The following is a 22,591-nucleotide window of genomic DNA, read 5'->3' on the forward strand; positions in this document are numbered from 1 at the left end:
CGCTTCAGGTCCTCCTCAGTTTCAGCAAGCAGGGTTGTGTCATCCGCATAACGCAGATTGTTGATAAATCGTCCACCAATCCTAACCCCACATTTCTCCTCATAGAGCCCAGCCTCCCGGATAATCTGTTCTGCATATAGGTTGAAAAGGTATGGAGATAGGATGCATCTTAGCTAAACACCTTGAGAACTTCTCTAAACACAGTTGGAATTCTGTCTTCCTTAGTCTCTGCTTTAAAAATCATCCCATATTTTTTACTTGTTTTTCCTACTTCTTTTTGTCTTTTTCTTCTGCACAATTCAAGTGCTTCAGTGAGTCAAGTCATATTCTGAGAAGTCACCTGAAGGGGAAACCATGTCCACTTCTTAGCCACTCAAGGCTTTCTAAAATCTGAATTCTTTCCCTTTTCTAAATAATTTCCACTCTTTTCTTTAATAACACCTCTCTTCCAGCCAAACTGGACACTTAACTGTCCTCTGATCACTTATACATACCCGCATCCATACCAGTTGTCCATGAATCAAATATTATGGGCCCACACCCAAAACAGTCTTTGGTAGATGAGACCAATTGAATTTATCAGGCTCTTAGCCAGGAGACACAATACAAGTCACCAGCTTAATTCCATAGGAACAAATTGAGAGATCTTGGGAGACAAGGGTAAGAGGTAACTGACAAATAACAAAGTAAGACAAAATGGATAGGAAGGAAGGCTTTTGTCCATGGGAAGATAATGTGTAGAGAAGGAACTTAATCCAGGTAAGAAAACTATGGGCTGCCATATTACCTGATTTCCTTGTTTTTCTTCTGGAGAGTTCTTTCCTGATTGTCAGTTAGTAAGCCCCAGATTCTCAAAGTGACCATTGGTGAGGAAGAGAGTAGGGACCCTGCTCCACATTCAGCAAAGTTGCCTGTGGAAGTTCTTACTTGGCGTTTCTTTCAAATTATCTCTGAATCTGGAAATAAAAGGATCATGTAGAGAGGAAACCTCTTAGAGAATGAATCCAGATCAGTCCTTAAGATATGTTATTTCCTGACAAAGGACAGTAAGAATGGGAAAGTCTTCCATAGGACAAAGCAAGGGATGAGAAGTGTTATTCCTGATGACTACCTAAGTGGGGCCTAAAGAGACCTAGTATTAGAATTAGGGGTGAATCTCACAGAATACCACTGTCTAGGCCTTTTCCTATTGTTGTATGCCTTCAAGTCAAACTGACCCATAGCTGATCCCCTAGCTGGTTTTCAGAGGCAGTAAACTGCACAGGAGGAGATTGCCCACTCTTCCCCCATAGAACAAGTGATGGATTTGAACCACGTGCCTTTAAGATATTGCAGCATGGCTTCTTACCACTAGGCCACAAGAGCTCTCCTTTCTCTAGTCTTTCTCTAGTGTTGTGAAATATGAAAAGGAGGAAATCCCCTTAGATGTTCCAGAAGCTGGACCTTGGTCAGAGGGTCTGATTCCAGCATTTTAAAGATTCGAACCAACACACTAAACAACACCCTCTCTCCAGTTGGGCGATACCAACTTCCCTAAGTCTCTCCTTTCCTGACAATAGTCTCTCAGTAGACTGCTTTTGCACTGGTGCCATAGATATGACTGTTTCTATGAAGTATGTCCAAAATAAGATATATGACTTTTTTTCCCCAAGAAACCCTAGAGAATTATTATCTAAAACACCAGAGGATATGCTAAAATATAGACAGTTGCTCTTTTAGGCATTGGGGGAGGGGTAAAACCCCTCCTTTTTTAGAATATTTAGAAAGAATATCCTTCATTTATCCAAAGTGGAAATAGCCCTGAGAGCCAAGCTGGTGCTAGGATTCTGTGCCAGGTTATTACTGTGACAATTACTTAATATTCTCTGTGCTCACGGTATCGCTCCTTCCAGAAGATCTTCAGGGAAAACTTAGTTCCTTTTCTAGGAGGTTTTTGCTGAGCTGAAGATCACTGTGTGAATAATAATGCAGGCAGCGCGCTTACATTTGGAGGGGGAACAAGGTTAATGGTCAAACCCTGTGAGTATCTCTGCTGAATTCAAAATAACTGCTCTCATTTCAAAGGGAAGTCATGCACTGAGCTTTGTTTAGGAGCTGTTTTCTCCATTGAATATAATTTGTTACAAAATCTAATTCTAATGATTATTCAGTGTGTGTGTGTGTGTGTGTGTGTGTGTATATACACACACACATGTGCTGTACATACATGTGAATATAGGCATATAGGTAATCTTCAGGCCCAGAGTAAAAAATAACTGGAGGAATAGACTTCATTCCCTTTTGTTTAACCATTTGTGTTGTAAAGTCTGATTGTGGTAAACACTGGGATAGATGAGCCATGGAGTGGGGTCAGTTCCTTTCCTGGTGGCTTTATCAGGACTGTGTTGTTTTTAGGCTGGCCAGGGGACAGCTTGGTCCAGGAAAGGGGGATGAACTGTTTAACGCCAGAGGAGTCTTTCCACCCTACCCATGCTGTGAATTGACCACAATAATAAACAATCTTCTCCACTGCCTCTTTGGCCAGGGTCCCAGTCAGAGGAGCACGCCGGCCGGATTTGGGGATTGAAAGGGATTTCCTGATACACATTGGCCTGGTCAGTTTCTGTAAAGCTTTCTATGACTGTGTAATGTTGGAAACAACCGTAAGCTGATTTGGGGATTGGGGACAAGTCTGGCAGTAAATCCAAGTGAGTTTTCATGTTAACTCTCGCAAATTTGTCTGTACTGTATAAAATAGCTTGAATCTTGCCTCTTTCTCAGCCCTAATGGTTAAAGACTCCAGCTGTGAGTAGTGTTTTTCTCCTGTCCACGCAAGTGCAGACTTTGCCTACCCTTAAATCAAAATAACTATACAGAGCTATCGAAGAGTGCATTTGGAAGGTGATTGGAGTCTTAGACTATTTTCTAAGGGCTAAATAGCCAATAGATGTCAGAGACTATTGAAGGATAGAGAAGATGAGAATATACAGCCCATCTCATGGCTAACTTCACCTTGGGTGTTGGCAAATACTGTTTCTCCCAAACAAGTCAAGCATTGCTGGGAACTCCAGGATCTAATGTCACTGGAGTAACCACACAAGAAAATTATCTCCCCATCATAGATTATCCAGATGACTTAAATTTACTATCTCTCTGTCCTCTTTAAGAAGCCCAGATAGAATATGGTACATAAATGTCTAACTGCTAACAGAAAGGTCAGCAGGTTGAATCCACTAGCTGCACCATGGAAGAAAGCTGAACAGTCTCCTCTCATAAAGCTTACAGCCTCAGAATCTGTATGGAGGGCCACCCTGAGTCAGAACCGCTTTAACAGCACTGGGTTTGGGTTTAGTTTAGTCTTCTTTGGCTTACAGCCTTTTGAGAATTTGCTAAATGCAAGAGGGAAAATGGTTGAATTCATCCCAAATGTGTAACCTCAGGCAGCCTGCCAAATATCTTTATGCCTCCTTTTTTAAATCTGTAAAATGGGCATAATAATACCTCACTCATGAGAGTTCACTTTAAACCTCACTTGTGAGATTTAAAGAATCAGTCGCTGTATAGAACTTTACACAGTGGTAGGTATATAGTAAGTTGTCAATAAATATTTTTATTATTGCTAGATCAGGCTGCTAAAAGGAAAAGTAGAAATAACCCCATTTTACCGTTTTTGTAAAGTGCTGCTTCAGAGTGTGGCTCTGGTAACACAGGGAAGCTGAGCTTTGGCCAGGGAACAGCTTTACAAGTAAAACCAGGTGGGTCTGAGTGAACAACAGTTGTCTACTATGTTTATTTTTTAAGACAGCCTTTACAACTTCTAACCAGTAACTCTTATTTTCATATTTTATTTTTCTTTTGTAAGATAAAGAAGAATTAAAGTCTAGCTTGTAGTCGTGGTGTGCCATTGAGTCAGAACCGACCCATGGCTGATCCTCTGGCAGATTTTCAGAGGCAGTTAATTGCACGGGAGGAGACTGCCATACTTCTGCCATGGAGCAGTTGGTGGATTCCAACTGTGTGCCTTTGGATTGCAGTGCACTTTCCAAAGTCTAGCTAGTAGGATCTTTTCTAGTCCATTTCATTTCAGCTAATGGGGGCAGAGGAGGTGAAGGAGCCCTGGTAGTGCAAGGAATTAAGTTTTGGCCTGTTAACTAAAGGTCATGATTGGACCCCACCAGTCAGTAACTCCTTGGGAGTAAGCCTGCTCTCCTTAAGATTCACAGCTTCAGAACCTAATGGGGCAGTTCTATTCTGTCATAAGAGATTGTTTGAGAAGGATCAAATCATGGTGAGTTTGGTTTGATTTTGAATGACCAAAAGGAGAGAAAGACTTGAAGTAAGTAGCATGTTTATTTTCAGGGTCTAGAATTTCTAGGTAGAAGCTGAAAGAATATAAGCTTGGCTGACATGGATGAAATAAAAACATCAAATGTGGGTGTTTCACAAAAAAAGAAAGGTACTTTTTACATAATGGTAAACCAGCATAGAAACCACTTTTGGGGGCACATTTTTTAAGCCTGTCTTTCAGAAACAAAATAGGTGCCATGGAAATGGCAAGCTTTTGTTTGAAGGGGGTGGAAATTAAAGGTTATCTATCCCAAGTAAGAGTCAAAATGCATAGAATGTATCTCTAGTGAGCTGTACAGAGGAAGAAGTTTAACAGAGAAGGGAAGTGTTTTTGTACCAGGCACAAACACTGTGCCAACTTCTGGGGCAGAAAAGCTCGTCTTTGGGACTGGAACAAGCCTCACTGTTCTTTCCCGTAAGTCCTTCACCACTTGAGAACAAGCCCTTAATCTATAATGACCAGCACTTGCAGCCCAGACACCTAATGAATTTCTAAATGAGCTTTTGTGTGTTAACTTGATAAGACTCTCCAGGGAGAAGGTCACCCTTACCTTTGCAATTCTAAATGGAAGACCTGTGTTATAAGGAAAAATGGGAAATGTCAACTGTGGTACCAAACAGAACAGAAGAGGTATAAATATTGGACTAGTTTTAATGTTGAGTTTGTAAAATGTAAGGTGTCCAGAATAACCACTTCAGAATGCATTTATTAGTGTGTGTCTGCACAGCACAATTGTCCAGTTAATCTGATTAATGTCAGTAGCTGATCCAGATATTTAAGCACTGCCTTTAAGATCCTTCATTTTGCTCAAAATCGCCCACTTTGGCAGTCACATCACCTGCATAATTGCCAGATCTGTTTTACTTTGTGTTGTATAGACTCAGCCTAATAAAAACAAATGCTGTTGTGTGTTTTCCCCATTCTGTCTCCATGCCACACAGAAAGTTTCCCTTCTATTAAACTGCAACTCTTCACAGGAAGGAAAGATATCCAGCAAGCCATTTGACTTATTGCTGCTGCTGTTTTGCATTTATATGACTCCTTTCCTTGCAAGAGATTAAGACACTTTATACGACTTATTAGCTAAACAGATTGACAGCCTAATTAGGAAGAGAGAAACAGATTCTGAGTATCTTTTTGTGGCTGCTCTTCCCACCCCCTTGGGTAGAGCTTCGGTCAGATGCTTCTGTGAGACAGAAATAAGACAGGGAGGTGGTCTTCATTTATAGTCAGGTTTATTTATTTATTCTCAGCTGCTCTTAAGAGGTTGTCACAGGAGGTAAAACAAGTACTAAATAGGCCAGGTCAACTGACAGAGCCAGGAAATTTCTTTTTCTTGGAACTCATGTGTATTCACGAACAGTGTAACAGATTTTGACATCAGTTGCTGATAGGAGTCTGCTCTTCTTTCTTGTGTTTTTAGATCCTTCCACTTGGCTCTTATCCCTTCCATCTCTTAATTCCTCCTGCATTTTCATTCTTCTGTCTGCTTTGAACTCCTGACTAAGCTCTCACCTCCATCCTTTGCACTGCCACCACACCTTGAAGCTACCTCTGTAGCTTGATGTATTTCTAAGAAGTTCTGTAGATCCTGCTTCTTGTTGTTGCTTTAGGTGCTTTGAGTCAACTATGACTCATGACAACACAATGAACAACAGATCTGAACCTTGCCCTAGCCTCACAGTGTCTGCCATTCTCAAACCCGTTGTTACTTACAGTCACTGTGTCAATCCATGTTGTTGATGGATGTCTTCTCTTTCACTGACCTTTCCCAGAATTATGTCTTTTCCAAGAACTGATCTCTATGGCAACATGCCCAAAGTATATGAGATGAAGTTTCACCACCTTTGCTTCTGAGGAGCACCCTGGTAGATCCTTAACTAATCCTCAAATAGCTGAGGGATCTAAGGTCCCAGTGGTCACCACAGGCAACTGAAGGTCTCCATGTAGGGTGGAGCTGGGCCCGGGATGAGGAAAGGCTTCAGGAAGGAAGGCCGTCCTCAGAATAAGGAACATCATGGCTTTCATGACACGTGAGTCTAAAATCACTCTTATACCTGGGATACATTCATTTCCCTCTTGGGACTCAGCAGGGTTTTTGTAATAGAGTCAGCCACTGTGGGAAGACAGGTGCTGGGAATGTGCTACATTTCGGGTCAGGCACTCAGGTGATTATTAAACCGTGTAAGTGTGACTTTTCTCCTTTCTGTGGGTAGTATATCTTTAAGGCTTGTTGTTATTAGTTGTCATCAAGGCAGTTCCAGCCCATGGTGCAGAATATAGCCACCCTGTAGGCTTTTCAAGTGTGACCTCTCAGAAAACGATTGTTAGTCCATTTACTTACTTCTGAGGTGTCTCTGTGTGGATTTGAACCACCAACTTCTCCATTAGTAACCCAGAGTTTAAGCATTTGCACCACCCAGGGACCCTGCCTCTGTAGGTCTTGGAAAGGCACTGTTTCCCTCCCTTGCTTAGATGATCACTGATGGGATTGCTTGATAGTCACTGCTCACACAGACATTGCTTAAATACTGACCACACTAGGTCTGCCTGGACAGCCAGTATGACCATTAAAACAGGAAAATTTATTTTTAAAAACAGCGTTGACTGATTTCCTTTAATGCTGCCAACAGCAAAGGAAAATTAGTGTGTCACAAGAACTACATCTGTGCTCGCTCACTGCTGGAGGAGGGCAGTCAGCCCTGCTCATCCTCCCTGCAGGCACTTGGATCCCAGAATGCAGCTGACCTTTCCTGGGCCTGTCTCTTCTGGCAGCCTCTGTGATGCTGTCTGCCCACTTCTTTGTGGGAAAACGCACAAGACAGATATCTTCTCCTTTGATTTTCACTAAGAAGGCATTTAGTTAGTTATTTTGACAACAAGCTTCAGTTAACATATTTCTGCTATTCATGTTAATAATATCTTGCCTTCAACAAGTACAATTTCTTCCGCATTATTATTCAAAATGCCCCTTTTTCTTCACAGCATTCACTAATGAGGTAAATAGGGTCACATAACATCAAGCATATTTCACAGACAGAAAAACTGAAGCTCAGACAAGTTAAAAAAATGGAAAATTTTAAAAATAGTGAGACCTGGTGTAAGATCTGGGGATTTTTTTGTATTATGATGGTGAATTGTCTTGAGATGTTATTTTGTGAATTGAAAGCTTAGTAAGTTCAGATCATAAGCATTTTCTAGTAGGATGATACATAACCAAAACAAAAACTGTTCTTTCTTCTTGGTTTTAAGTATATTCGCCAGTTCTGCTGGCTGTTGGTAGTTATTTGGTGCCAGTGATTTAAGAAAAAGGTCAAGGGCCCAAAAGACAGGCAGAGCCCTCTGCTGAGAGCAGAGGCTTTTTGTAGGCCCCCGAGTCACTGTGTACTCCAACAGGGACAAACTCATCTTTGGGGCTGGAACCAGTTTACAAGTCTTCCCAAGTAAGTATCAGAAAACATCTATCATGATGTTGCCCTCTGGTCCAGTGGTGAAGACTTTTGTTTTCTTGATGTTCAAATGTAATCCATAGTGAAGGTTGTAACCTCCAATCTGTTGTTCACAGAGTTGCCCAGGTTGTAGCTGACTGAATAACAACAAAACCAGAAAGCAAGGGACAATTATTTAAAGGCACTTTCTAGAAAGAACTAACAAGTCTGGGGCAGGTCACCTTGCTCCATACCCCATTCTAGAGGCTCCTTCTGTGCCTCGGGGTGCAGATATCTTCAGGACTGTGTTTCTCAGAGAGAAGCCTTTTGTAAACCAGAGCCATTTAATCTATACTTGAACACCACGGAGTTGACTAAAATCATGTCAGCCCTGAAAATGAGACACTAGAGAATCAGCTGCATTATGACTCTGAGCAACTGATTGGTTTCTCTCTTTTGCATTTTTATTTAAAATATCCAGGAAGGTGAAACAAGTTCAACTTCTCCAATTTGAAAACTGTTTATGAATTATGTGCTCCTCATATGCAGAGACCTAGATTGACTTTTGATGTGTAGTCATTCGATTTCCTCATCTGTGTCTGGAATCTGTAATGGCAAGGGAATCGAATGTAATTAAATGAGCAAATAATCTTCAACAGTCAATATTCCTACATTGTTTTATGTGCTGTGCTCAGGACTTTTTATCTGGGCCTTATCTTTAATAGGATCCCCGGAAGGACAGTGAAGGTTTTTGTTAAGGTTTTTGTGTCTGTGTGGATAGCAACTATCAGTTGATCTGGGGCTCTGGGACGAAGCTAATTATAAAGCCAGGTAAGTCTCAGAGATGTGACTGTAAGGGAGAGGAGACACCAGGTGAATAATAGACAAAGTGTCATATTCGAATCCTATTTCTGAGAACAATCCAGCCTGCTGGAGACAATGACCTCAACCCAAGTGGGGTTTCCACTCCCGGTGAGAAGCAATGTCTGCTGCCAGCTCTCTCGTTTGGTTCAGTTGCTTCCAGAATGAATAATGTTTGCATAGCCTCTTAAGAGAGCAGAGCTGGTTTGTAAGCTCATGTGTGCCCCAGGCTTTCCTTGCCTCTGGCTGCTGTCCTGCTAGGAGGAGTTGCCTGCACTGCTCCTGGTCACTTGTGGCTGAATCACCCAAGACTCTAGACTTTAGAGCACATCCCAGAGGGACATAACTTAAAAGCCAATATCAGAGGCATAGAGTGGAGTATTACTTGGCTGTAGAGAGAAACTAATTTTGTATGTATGCTGCTACATGAATGAACCTTGAAAATGTTATACTGAGGGAAATAAGTCAGACGCGAAAGACAAGTATGTTATCCCACCTTTGTGTAACAGCGAGTTTAGCCAAATGCATAGAGACCTAAGTTTATCAGTGGTTACTAGGAGCAGACAAGGAATAACTGGAGGTGTTGCTGAGAGATTATTGCTTCTGTTTGAGGCAATGTAAAACTTTTGAAAATGGAGAAGGGTGATAGAATTGGTCAAATTTGGTCAATTTGGTCAAAGTAATTAATGTCACTGAATTGTGCACTGGAAAAGAGTTAAAATGACAATTTTTTTTAACCACAATTTTTTAAAGGCACTGTCAGTGCATAACAACTGAATATGAAGGCTCAGGAGGTTCTTGGCAAATCTGAAGAGATAGTCAAGGACAGGTTTCTGTAACCATGGCACTAAGATGGTGTTTCATCTTAAAAATACTGAAAGCTGCCCTCACTCCATCCTGCCATGCCCCTTTGCCTGGGGGTTTTTGTAAGGCACTGAAGGGCAGTGTGAAATATGGGGGGACTGGAAACAGGCTCATCTTTGGAACTGGAACTCGTCTCTCTGTCAAGCCAAGTACGTGAGTAGTGGGTTTTGCCAGGAGGATTCTGTGTCCCTGGAAAGTGGGAGGTAACAGCTGCCCACTTAGCTGAACTTGGCTTTGCTCACCACTGTCATCTCTCCTGTGCCAGACTTTGTCGGGCCCAGAATGCCACATCCCCGTAGATGATACACTACAGTTAGAGAAGGAGAAATTATGTTCATTTTAAGATAAACCCAGGGAGAAAGCTACTGTGGAAACCCTGTTCTCATCTACATGCTTTATGTACTCTTATGTGAATCCTGTTTCTAGGCTGTTGATCAGCTCTAGTCTTATTTTCATAGATATGACTTCTGGTAAGATGTTTATACAGTTCTGAGACCACTGCCCTATAGGACCAATGTCTTACTTTCCTCCCAAAGGAGACTCTGGAGCTTTACTTGGGGAAATTACTAAATAATCAGTCAAAACTAACCCCATAGTCCAGGAGAAAAAGAACTCTTGGGGTGAGATAGATCCATACAAAAACTGTGGCCTGTGTAGCACTGTGCCTGCATTATCTACTTTTGCTTCCATTTCATTTTCCCTAGAATGAGAGAGAACATAAATAAAATGCTTTGAACCCTTCTTCTTCAACAAGTCACAGTCACCCTGAGGATAAGATCAAGTCTCCTCTATTCTCCAATCTCAAAATCCTACCACGTACGATCTACTTTGAACCCAGAGCCAGTGACCTGGTATCACTGTGTTGAAGGCTCATGCCCCTGTTTTCCAGATACTTGGTATACATTAAAGGCCAGCCTACACTAAGCTTCATGATAAAGGAGTTCTCCTGTGCACTTATCTTTGCCTTTAAGATACAATTATTTTATAGCAGAAAGCATTAACTTCTTCCATTTGTTTCAGTACTAGGCTTTTCTTAATTTGAGAGAAATGATTTGTCATAATTCTCTGCTCCTTTCTGGCTGAAATGTCATATGATCCATGGTAGACATGCTTTAGTGGAACAGTTAAGACTCTTCCCTCTCATGAGGCTACTACATAAAACCAACTATGTAGTAAGAGAGCTTTCAAATAGCTTGACCCCTGATTAAGGGACAGAAGTATGGAGATTGGGTAGATTATAGGTGCAAGGTCAGGTAACTCTAGAGCTGGCAACATTTCTGTGAACATGGAAATGCATCATTCCTTCAAAGCATGTGTCAAGGGGTGAGTTTACACATATAAAAGCAAGAGTTGTTAACAAATTATATGAGTTAGCTTTGGAAGATTTAAACTTAGAAATGCAAAAGCTCACCAATTTGGTCTTTTAAAAGAAGAGATTAGCAGAACCAGTTTTGGGGAGAGGTCATAAAAAGCTATCTCTCTAAGACACAGAAAAATAATCTTGGAGACTCTTAACTTCCCCTTTCCCACTATACCCTGTATCCAGTTGGAGGTTAGTGTACCCTGGGTAAACTGGGGAAGGTAAGGAGGGGTTTAAGTAAAGGCGGGAAATGGTGTGGGAATACTAATAATAGAGTCTTCTTTGGAAGTGGAACCCAGTTGGTGGTGAAACCCAGTAAGTGGCCATAATCTTTTTCTATTTGACCGAATAAATCCTGTGAATTCAATACAGATTTAATTTAAAACATAAAGCGATAGTCCCTTTGAAAAAGAACTCTTGCAAATGTATAGAACATTCTTGATTATTGGGAACAGAGCAATAGTGGAAAATAGATACAAAATAATAAGACCATTCCAAATCACCTTCAATACGATAGGGCAGCTTGATTTTTCCAAAAAGAGATTGAAGTGTGAGTTGTTTAGAGCCACGGTATCTTTTAAACTATGTTCTGTAATGATTTGTGTGTTTACTGTGATTTTGCCTGCAGTACTTGTCTTCCATTCTATTATAAATGAGAGTCTAATTCATTTTAAATGCTACTAACATTTGTAAGGAAGCTTCTTTATCTCTCAAGGCCTGTACATATAAAATATCCAATAAGAAGCCCAAATATTGTCCCATTTTGACAAATATCCATATCTCTTCCCATACATATAAAATTTTACTTTTAAAAAAAAAAGTAAGCTTTACTATTCAAATACAACAGGAAAAAGCAATTCCGAGATGAATTGATGATCCCAGATGACTTTATAAGTACCTGAGAGTCAAAGAGAAATAAAATATGGCAGGTATAATGATGAGGGTTTTTTTGTTTAATGATTAATACCTGTATGATGAGTAAAAATGTTAAATGTATTTCCTTGGGGTGTGCCAGAGGTGTCAGTTTCTCTACGCTGCCATTGGGGGGGGGAGGGGGGAAATGGGTCTGTTCAAATATCAGTCCAAAAAATAGTATTGAGACAAGTGTCGTCAGGTTGACTGGCTAGATTATTAAGGTATCCATACACCAGGCTACACTCGAGACTATAAAATAACTTGCTCAAAGAGCTTTAAAAGAGGATAGACTGTTGTTGCATTTTCAGCTGTAGGAATGCCCAGAGAGAAAACTAAATGATTCTCTATGTGACCAACCAAGTTCATCATTTCTATTAATTGTGTTAAAGAGTATTTTGCACTACAATCCCAGAGGTACATGGTTCAAAGCCACCAGATGCTCTGCTGGAAAAGGAGGGGGCAATCTCCTCCTGTACCAGTCAGATCTGATTTGACGGTACATGTAAAAATAATAAAATAAAATTATAAAAAAAAGAGTATTTTGGAGGTCAGGTAGATGAGAAACAAATAGTGGGACATGGTTCTTTATGAGTCTAAGTAGGATCTGGTCAGGGTGGATGATTATGACATAAGATTTCCAGCTCTTATTGGTTTGAACTTCCTAGGCTGTGAAAGGAGAACATTTTCCAAAAGGTTGGAATCCTTCTGGGCCAAAAAGAATGATCCCAGCTGCCCTCAGCTAGGACAAGGCTATCATGATAGTAGCAAACATACGCTTGGAGAGAGATGAGGTGGCCTCGGAGTTTGATGATACATCTCCTCTTGCTCAGATGAGGGTGCTACAATGCAGTTCCATCCCAAGTAGAAAGCCAGTTGTTTGTCTGAAGCCACCAGTTCCTGTCTGTGTTCTTATTTGGACTCCAAAGAGTAGAATTCCAGCTCAGGGACTGTCTGTCTGCCCTTCTTTTTCTTTTTTGCCTGCTGTAACATAATAGAATTGTGCTTGATATTGGAAAGGAGTTTGTTGAATTGTTGCTTTTATAATTCACTCTCAGTGTCAAATGAGGTCGTTCAATTTCCTCTCTGCATAAAATGCATAAGCAGCATAAAATTCAAGCAAAACAAGCTGAAGATGCAGAGAAAGATGGTTGAACAGATAATGAGGCTTGTTTACTATAGTAGAGGAGATGGTGTGAGGATCGCTTCAATCCCGTGAAGGTGAAATGCTCATGAAGGGATGTGTAGCTTTCCTAAAAAAACCTGCCAGGAGTTTTTGTTATGGCCCCAATCACAGTGTCAACAAAACGTGAACAAAATCATCTTTGGGAAAGGGACTCAACTTCATGTTCTGCCTAGTAAGTGCGGTTCTTGTAATTTTTCTGATTCCAGCTTTCACTGAGCCAAGAGAATTTTTAAAGGAGAGAGGGGAGAATGTCTTAGGTTCAAGGACATACTGGAGGTCTGTGGCACCTAGGCCCTCCTGCCATTGCAGAGAGATGGTCCTCAGCTCTTTCCCACCTTAACCAAGAATCAAACTGGTCCCCTAGAGCTTGGAGCATTGCTGCCACATGTCTGTGGCTTAAATATAATAATTTTCTTTGATTATATATGATAAAAAGTTTAAAACGTGATAATTTTTTCCAGAATTCTGTCAAATCTCTCCCATAGACTTGTTTGCTTCTGGAAGGGAACACATTTCTAAAACTACTGTGATTTCTGGCCGTAATTAAATTGCTGTTAGGAGTCTCCCTGATCTACCAATGACCCCTCTCCTCCACCCTTCATAGAAAGGCCTGGTTTTCGCTATTAGACTCTGCTGATGTTCCTGGCTCTGGTGGTCTATGACTTTCATTTCCCTTAGCCCAGGGATGGGAACCACTTTAATGCCAAAGGCAATAAAAATAGTGTCAGCCAAGCACAACTTCTTGCATATTAAGCCTTCCCGCTCTGTGCCATTTTCCAAATCCTCTTCTGTGTTTAGGAGAAATGACCACTCCCTTTTTTTGCTGTTTTATTTCTATAACAGCAGAGAGTTGATTATGGGGCCAGCAACAGGAGTTTCCTTTGGAATATATTTCACAGGCTAACAATAAGCTGAAAATTTGCAGATAGTTCAGAAATGTGTTCCTAGGCCATAACTCCATGTATGGAAGCTCTTGTCAGCAGGGTGGGCAAGCAAAGCTGGAGGCATATTAATGATACTTCACCCTGTAGAAAATCAAAGAGGAGGCGGCAAAGATGTGCCAATAGAAAAGAAAAACTACGGTCTGGGGGGAGATTTCAGGGTGATCCTGCAAGGACAGAGAGTTTACACTGGACTGAACCGGGGAAGGTTTTTGTTATGGGGGCTGTCACTGTGAGAACACAGGAGCTAGGCAACTTGTCTTTGGAAAAGGCACAAGATTGTCTGTGATTTCAAGTAAGTGTCCCTGGTCACCCTTCACTTTGACCAATAATAGTATTTTCTCTTTGATGATTTGTCAAGGTACCTAGGTAGGAATGCTTTTGTCTTCGAGAAAAGTCTGTTAGGATCTAGGAGTTAGTGACAAGAAGGAAGATGAACAGGTTAGTCTGGCTTGTTCATCGTGATTTTAAAAACTAAACAACCGTGGACAAGCACAGAACTGGGCCAGCTGCCACTGCCTGGCCTTATTGCCTGCAGCTGCTCAGACCCCACATCCCAGTCCAGAGAGCTTCTTCCTCTTATCCTCAGAGACCAAAACCTTATAGCAGAAAACTCGAGACTCCTTAGCCTAGAGAAACACAGAAGGCTTGTCTTCAATAACAATGTGAATCCAATGAGCAATTTTAAAATACATTATAGGCTTATATTTAGTATTATTAATTTTAGCTTGCCTCAGCAGTACATAAAAATGTAGCATTATAAACAATCCAAATCACAGAAAAAGCAAATGTTTGCCTAGTCTGCTTCCTCCAATATCCATTCCCTCCCCAAAGGTGGCTGGTTTTGTGTATTGTGATGAGTTCCTATCTGGAGTACTCTGGTTTCCAAGGAGGGAACCACATAAGGTACAGGGCTTGGACTACAGTCTGCAGGATTTCAGTTGGGCATAAGGAACAATTGCTTGAAATTTAAGGACTGTTGGCAAAGGAGAGCCACTTTACCTGAACTATTAAAGACTAGATGGATCTTTGGCCTGAGAAGACCTCAGTAGAAAGTAGGGGGAATGGACTGGGTGACCTCGGAAAGTCTGGCCAGATTTCTGTAGAACTCAGACAATTCACCGGATTGCAAGCCTCTGTCATAGGCCTTTTCTTTTGCTTGGCATCTGGTTATTACAGTTTGAGCTATTGTCAGTGCTGCTTCTGTGTCATGCGTGGTTTGATTTTCTCAACATCTGCAGGGTTTTTGCAAAGGCAGGAAATTGTGTGCATACTCTGGATCTGGGAGTTATGGACTCACTTTCGGGAAGGGCACCAAACTCTTGGTCACACCAAGTAAGTTCTTCTTTTCCGGTTAATTATTCTTCCCAAGAAACCCATCTTCCATCATGCAGAAGCTGTCAAAACACAGGTGGTGTTTTCTTTGCTTGGTTTGTGTTGGGTGGTTCTTGATACCAGTTGGAAAACAAGGTTATTAATGCACATACTCCCTCTGGCATTGTACGTGGCTTTTAATATCCATGTTGTCACTCCCTGAGGAAACGTGTGGGCTCCACATGGAGCTTGGTCAAGGGAAAGTAAAGGGAAAGGCAGGAACTGGATGAAAATAGACAAAGGACCAGCAAGATAACAAAAAAGGCAGGATCCCGGGAGAGCAATCGGTAGCCACTTTGAGTGAATTTCCCAGGAGGTTCTCCTGCCAAGGCCCATTCTTTCAAAGGAAATTATGTCAAGTAGAATCAGGCTAGGAAGTTTCTGGTTATTAGTATTCATCACACGTTCTAACCTAATTACAAGGAGATTGTTTTGGCCATGGGCAGTCATTTCAGGTTTTATTTTTCTGCTTGCCTCCTCCACCTCCACCTGCCTTCCTAGACTCAAGGTTATTGCAATAGCACCAAACACTGTGTAACAACGATGCAAACAGATTAACCTTTGGGAAAGGGACCACGCTCACTGTGAAGCCAAGTAAGTTGTGTCCTTCTTCAGCTGAACCTTTAGGTACAATCAATCAAATCATTACATTGTTTGAAAAAAAGGCTTTAATCCTGTGCATCTGCTTGGGCTCTTTATTAATGTTCTTTCCCCAGGCCAAAGAGAGTTTCTAAGATGAAATGTCTGTGTGAGCACACACACATCCTCTTGCTCTAGCTCTACTGAGGAGCTCACAGGAGTATAAATAACAGACTTTTTAAAAGTGGAGATAGAACAATAATTGATTGAACCAGTGAGAATGTCAGCGAGACCCTCCAGAGGACACCCAGCGTTCCCACCACCCTGCCCAGGCTTCTGCACAGGCCCCTTGACCCCAGGGGATATGCTCTGGCTGTCTGGTGGCTTAAGGCAGGAAACCCCTGCTTTCTCTCCAGTCAATTCCATATTTTAGCAACCCTTGTTGCAGAAGGTACTTTCTCACATCTCATTTTCAAGGGCATCTGAATTGAGAACAAAACTTCTGCCCTAAAATGTGAGGTGAGGGCTCAGACTCACTGAGTCTCCCTCTGCAGTAACTTTGGAATTTCATGTGTCCCCTCTGGACATTCTGAACCCAAGTAACTATGTATTAGGCTGCACAGAGTGAAATTTAAGACAGAAAAACCTGAATTTCAGACCTGACTTTGCTATGTTACTAGCTGTGTGGCTTTGGGTGAGTTACCTAACCTTTCTGAGCATTGGTCCCCTCATTCATAGACTCAGGATAAAAATATATATGTGCCTGTGGAACCTTTGTAAGAATTAAGTATTGAGTGTAGTGCCCAGCATGTAGGAAGAGCTCATTAAGCCCTAGCTATTAATAATAATGATAAATATCAACTTCAGCAGCAGCCAAGCTTTGGTTTGGCCCCTCAGGCTCTTCTGTCAAGGCTCTGTCACGCATCAGGAGAAGAGCCGGAATGGGAGGGGGTGAATGTCAGCCTGTTCTGTGAAATTCTTCACCTGGGATTTGAAAATGTCTAAATGGAAATAGAAAGAATCCTGGCTAATTTAAATACAAAATCATCCAAGTGTCAGAAGCAGAGGACAGGTTTCTGCAAAGAGTTGCATGGTGCAGTTTGAAAGGCTGCGCACAAACCCTTGGACTGTTGTCACAGTTCCTGCCGATCAGTGTAGCCAACACCACAACCTTGCACCTCATCACCAAGCTTAACCCATGGTCACTCCTCCAAAGTACCCTGAGCCCCTTCCCAAGAGGCAGGCTCCCAATGCAGAGGAATAGGGACAGGGAGAAGACAGAAGTTCACAGGGGGGAGGGAAAAACCTAAACCTAACAGCTGTAGAGTTAGCCCATCATCTTAGACACCATGTCTTTCTTCTGTGGAGCCTTCAGATGGGTTCAAACTGCCAGCCTTTTGGTTAGTAGCTGAGCCCTTTCCATTTGTACTACCCAGGAATTCCAAGAACCTGTCCCCAGATTGCCCTTCTATTGGGGGGGGCGAGGGGCGGTGGATGGCAGTGAAGCTTATAAGAAACATGGCACCCTAAAACACAGCAGAACTCTCAAACCTGAAAATGGGACAGTCTGCAGAGGCAAATCAGGAAGCTTTATTCAGAGGAAGGGAGACTGTGGGTAAAGTGGGCACTGAATCACCGAGCTTCACCTGGGAAAGGATGCGCAAGAGAGAAGATGGGAGGCTGTGCTTTCCAGCCCCACCAGGATTCAGACTGCAGGTTCGGGCTTATACTGCAGGAAGGGAGTCAGGATAGTGGTAAAACCTTCCTAATAGGTTTTTGAACAGTGAAAATTAGCTGTCAGGAGTGGTTGCCAGAGCACTTCTCTAGAGGGTTTTTGAAAGGAGATAGACACCCTCCTATCAGGGGTGATTGAAGTGCAGCCCTGCCTGGAGGCAGGAGAAATGAGAGAACCTCTTTAAGTCTCTCCCCAGCCCCCAGAGCCTCTCACCCTGAAAAGACGGGTTCATTAATGCGGAGCCTCGTCCTTCAGGACACTGAAGCCTGCTGGATTCAGTTCTGGATTCTTGACTGAGTGTGTCCTGAACCCTTTTTTTTAACTCGGAGCTTGGCAGGACAAGACAAACACAAACACATGAGCTCTGGGGTCATGCTAGCATGTGAGGGTGATGCTCCGGGGGATTTTGTTGAGCCCAGGAGCACTGTGGGAATAGCAATGCCCAGCGTTTGGTCTTCGGTTCCAGAACCAGATTATCTGTGCAGCCCTGTGAGTGCACTTAAGTGGGACAAGGAAATAGATCTAGTGCTTAGCTTGGAACTTGGTGGTGGGGGAGAGTCCAATGTGACCTCAGAGGCAGGATGCAGAGGGATGCAGAAGGGAGTGAGCGGCAGAAAGGTGAGGCCAGTGAAGAGTGGGAAGGTCTGCTTCTTCAGGAAGGAAAGTCACAGACTGTGTGGAGGAAACACATTGGAGGTTCCCCTCCCAGGAAGGCTTTCTTTGTGTGGGGAAAGCTGAGCTGGCAGGTTTTTGATGCTGAGATAATCACTGTGCGAAGGACAAGGCTTCTCCTTTATCTTTGGAAAGGGGACAAGGCTGCTTGTCAAGCCAAGTAAGTGGCATATAATTTGAATTGTGTGCTGAATATTATTATCTCAGAGAGGAAGACCTGCTGTCATTTCCACAGGAACCTCCTTTGGTCAAAAGAACGCAAAAAAGGCTGAGCAGACCTAACCCAGTACCTAGTCATCTTCTCATCCTTGCAGGTGCTCTGGGAGGTAGAGAGGGGGCGAGGTCCACTAGGCACCAAGAGAGTTGTCTCTGAGTATTTGTTCCCAAAATATACGTGATCATCTGACCCTGGGCCCCACTCTGTCAAAGCACCACCAGTAAAACCATCTGAGATAAGGGCTTCATTTGCAGAAGACTCTAGGGATTCCATATAGTCATGCCCATTTGATAGATTTGAAAACAGGCCAATTAAGGTCACTGGCTCAAATGGTTCCTACAAGAACAAAGTCAGAGATCCTGGAATTAGTTTTTCTATTGACCTCAACAATAAGGTATTTTTACTGAGATGAAATCCTGAAGGACTGGGATGTGAGCTGATTTTAATCAGCTGTAGTTTGAGCTCTAATGGCATTGAGGAAGGGGTTTAGCATGTGGCAAAACCCTCAGACTTCGTGGATTTGTAGACAGCAGAGCCTCAAGGTACCTGGCTACATTAACTCCACTGGTACCACTTCCAGGCCCCATGGCCAAGGAAGCACCGCTCTCTGCATACATCTTCCTCAGTATCTTGAAGGAAGAGAAATTAGAAGAGTGAAAAAGTTTATATCTCGAATCATTCAGTTACCTCATTTTGCAGCAGGATTGTTTCCCCATGAGCAGTTTGTCTTCATTTAGCAGCTGTCTTCTCTGGAGAAGCCATTTTGTAGAGGTGTTTGTCACAGTGCGGAAACTAGTGGCTGGGGGAAATTGATTTTTGGAGCAGGGACCCAAGTTGTGGTCACCCCAGGTAAGCCCAGTTCCCTGACGCTTCGCTTGCCCCTAGTTTTAATTCCTGTGAGCCAAGTCTTTCTAGCTGTGACTATGAGGAGCACATTTGAAAGCAAGCCATTTCCTTGGGCAGCAGTATCCAGAGCCATGAAAGAAAAGTGAGAGATCAGTTTGGTGTTAAATAGAAACATTTTTTTTTATACATGGGAATTCTCATTATTTGCTAACAATCCCCTGTGTGACTACCCTTGCACCCCTTATAAGGTGGGGAGGGGAGAAACACCACTAAATAACAATGAGAAGTGTAGCAATGATTCATGCTGTTGGGGGGGAGAGATCTGCTGTGGATTTGGGGGGCGGAGGATTAGAAATGTGTTCGCGTAGATTGGATGTGTTTTTGACAGGATATATAACACAGTGTGAATTATAACCAGGGAGGAAAGCTTATCTTTGGACAGGGAACCAAGTTATCTGTGAAGCCCAGTAAGTATAAAATTGTGTCCATAGATTAAGCAATGTCTGTGGATTAAGGACTGATTTAGACTCAATTATACACTACATGAAGAATGTTTAGATCAAGTAAATGAGTGTCACATAGAAAGAAACCAAAAGCCTGCCTGGCCAGAGGCTGATGTCTGGGTGCAAAATGAGGCATGAGGGGTGTATCTGGAAATTGTTCCCAGCATATTTGTGGTGGGACTGCAAATGTGTGGCTGTGACTTGGTGGCTAGTTTATGTAACCCGGGATTTTCACAGTTATCAGCAACAATATTTCTGATTCCTTAACAAGTCTTGTAAAGCACTGTTTTCTTTGGCTAAGATTATGTCCATTTATAGAAGGAGCCTTGTAAGTACTAATTATTGACTAAGAAATATCATTAGTTTAAAAAAAAATCTCAAAATCACTAAAACAGATGGTTTTTCATGACTCCTTCAGGATATTTTCCTTTCTAAGACTTTAGGGCTAAACATTCACACAGTAGAGCTATGTGGAGCTGAGGAAACCCTTGGAATTATATTCTCCAGTGTATCTCTCTTGATGAGGAAACAGAGTCCCAATGGCTGGAATAGGGTTGGAATGGAAGCCTCCAACTTTACAATTAAAGTCTCTGATCATTAATCCTCTTGGCCCAAAGTCTGAGAAGTGAGGACAACTATTTCTGTGCACGTGCTGTGAACCCTGGTGCCCAGACCAGAGTTCCACCCAGCAAAAAGCAAGCTCAGCACAGCATTTGTCTACACGTGACGTACATTCTAGAGCCAGATCCAGTTTGTTCTCTCAGATATGATGACCCTTCTTGAGACTCCTCATTGCTTAGGAAGTATTAGAAGTGACGCTTATTGCAGCTCTCAAGTTATTTAGCAGCTAAATCAACACACATATACTTCAGTCATGAGAAAAGAGAAGTCGAAAACTTGGACTGCTTCTAATGTGATCATTATAAAATCATTTTATCAATATCAAACTGGTGGCCAAATCAGGTAAATAATGCCTGCACTATAGCTTATTTAGATTCTATATACTTATTCTGAGGAGAATTCAAGGATCTGGGCAATATAACCCAGTGATGCCCACAGTAGAGGAGAAATATTCTCTGTCCTGGGTTTATCAGAGTATTTTTTACATAAAAAGATGTGAACATTGGTTTGACATATAAAATCAGGAAACATGTATTCAATGTCTATTGTAAGCCTATGCTCAGTGCTAAGAACTCTGTAGTAAAAAGTGGGGGCAAAGAAAATGGCATTTTTAACCCCAGAGTTTGTTATCTAACCAATAGTGCGGGTCTGATTCATGGAGTGACTGTGAAGTCTTGGTCTGCCAACCTGGTCTCTCAGATCTGGTTTTTGTTGTTGAGCATGTCACAGTGTATCTTCTGGTTCAAGCTGGAAGCTGACCTTTGGATCTGGAACCCGGTTGACTGTTGTGTCCGGTAGGCTGCCACAAATAAATAGTATTTGTGCTGCTGTATTCATTTGTAAATGTATATAATTTATCTATGTAATTAGTGAATCTGTAGTTGAAAGCTGAGGAGAAGGCACCAACATTGCTTATTTGAAAGGGCAAGGAGAGAATTGTTTTTCCACAACCAGAATAAAAAAGAAGCCTTTGGCTAAGGTGAGGTTGAAAAGTGAAAGCCAACCCACTGTCCTTGAGTCGTTTCAATTCATGTTGACCGTCCACTGAGTTCTGAGGCTGTAAACCGTCCCAGGAGCAGGCAGCCTCACCTTTCTACCTGGTGGTAGGTGTGGCTGCTGGCTTTGAACTGCTAAGCCCAACAGGTAACCCACCTAGTCACCAGGGCCCCTTGAATTGGAATGGCTGTTAAACAATGAGCACAGATCAAGCCATCCTAAACTAGGATTGCTAAATAATGAGCATATTCTAGGAGATCCTCTGTTTCTCCTATTTGCACTAGGAGAAACTACCAGATGCTGTAAGATCGTTTTACAGGGAGCTCTCTTAGAGATTCCTGGAGGCACGGTGGTTGAGCATTAGGCCATGAGACAAAAGGTCAGCAGCTGTTGACCTCTAGCTGTTCAACAGGAGAAAAATGAAGCCTGTCTGCTTCCAGAAAGGTTTACAGCCTCGGGAGGCCTACAAGGTATTTCAGCTCTGTTTTAAGTTGGAATCACCTTCAAAGCAGTGGGGGTTTTATCCACCTAGTTGGCCTGCCACAATTCGAGCTAAACACTGAGGTGCTTATTTCAGGTATTTAAATGAGGCTCTATTCCTATGGCTCTCTGGTGCCCTTCCAGCTAGGCATTCCAGTAACACAAAGCTTATCATTTCTACAAGTAAGAACAAGTAAGTCCCTTGCCCTCCAGAGCCACAAGTATTATAATTACTTGGCTTAGACTGAAGTCACCTCTATTTTATTTCTCATAACTGTGTTCATTTGTTGAAATTTGTTTAAATTCAAACTGTGTGGGTGTCTGACTGTTGGTACGGAGGTTTCCTTTCTCTTGAAATTGTCAGCAAAATATTTTGTTCATAAACAATGTTTCATCTAGACTTGCAAATGACAGCCAATGCTGTGCAGCTTTTTTTTTTCCCCCTAAAGGGAATATGCAGCCAGGAAGCAAAAAATATATATACTTTTTTTTTTTCACTGTTTGATTGTGGAGACTAGGGGAGGGGTACATGGATATTAAAAGTAAATTTGGTTATATAAATACCTTGAGAGATGACATAGTGATCTTGTTAGATTGCCCAAGTAGCCCTGGTGTCAAGGTGGTTAAGGCACTTGGCTGCTAACCCAAGGGTCAACAGTTCAAACCCACTAGCCACTCCATGGGAAAAA

General features: G+C 42.2%; 1 gene segment (V, D, J or C); it reads left to right on the forward strand.

The window, feature by feature from the left end:
• The window catches only part of LOC102851356, a 430,705-nt gene that overhangs the window by 376,500 nt on the left and 31,614 nt on the right, over window positions 1-22,591 (forward strand). Inside the window, 1 exon segment of the C gene segment in view lies at window positions 15,152-15,214. Coding sequence covers window positions 15,152-15,214 — 63 coding nt within the window.

This window comes from Elephantulus edwardii, unplaced genomic scaffold (genome assembly GCF_000299155.1).
Source record: "Elephantulus edwardii isolate Elephantulus edwardi_28Jun2011 unplaced genomic scaffold, EleEdw1.0 scaffold00026, whole genome shotgun sequence".
Classification (NCBI taxonomy): domain Eukaryota; kingdom Metazoa; phylum Chordata; class Mammalia; order Macroscelidea; family Macroscelididae; genus Elephantulus; species Elephantulus edwardii.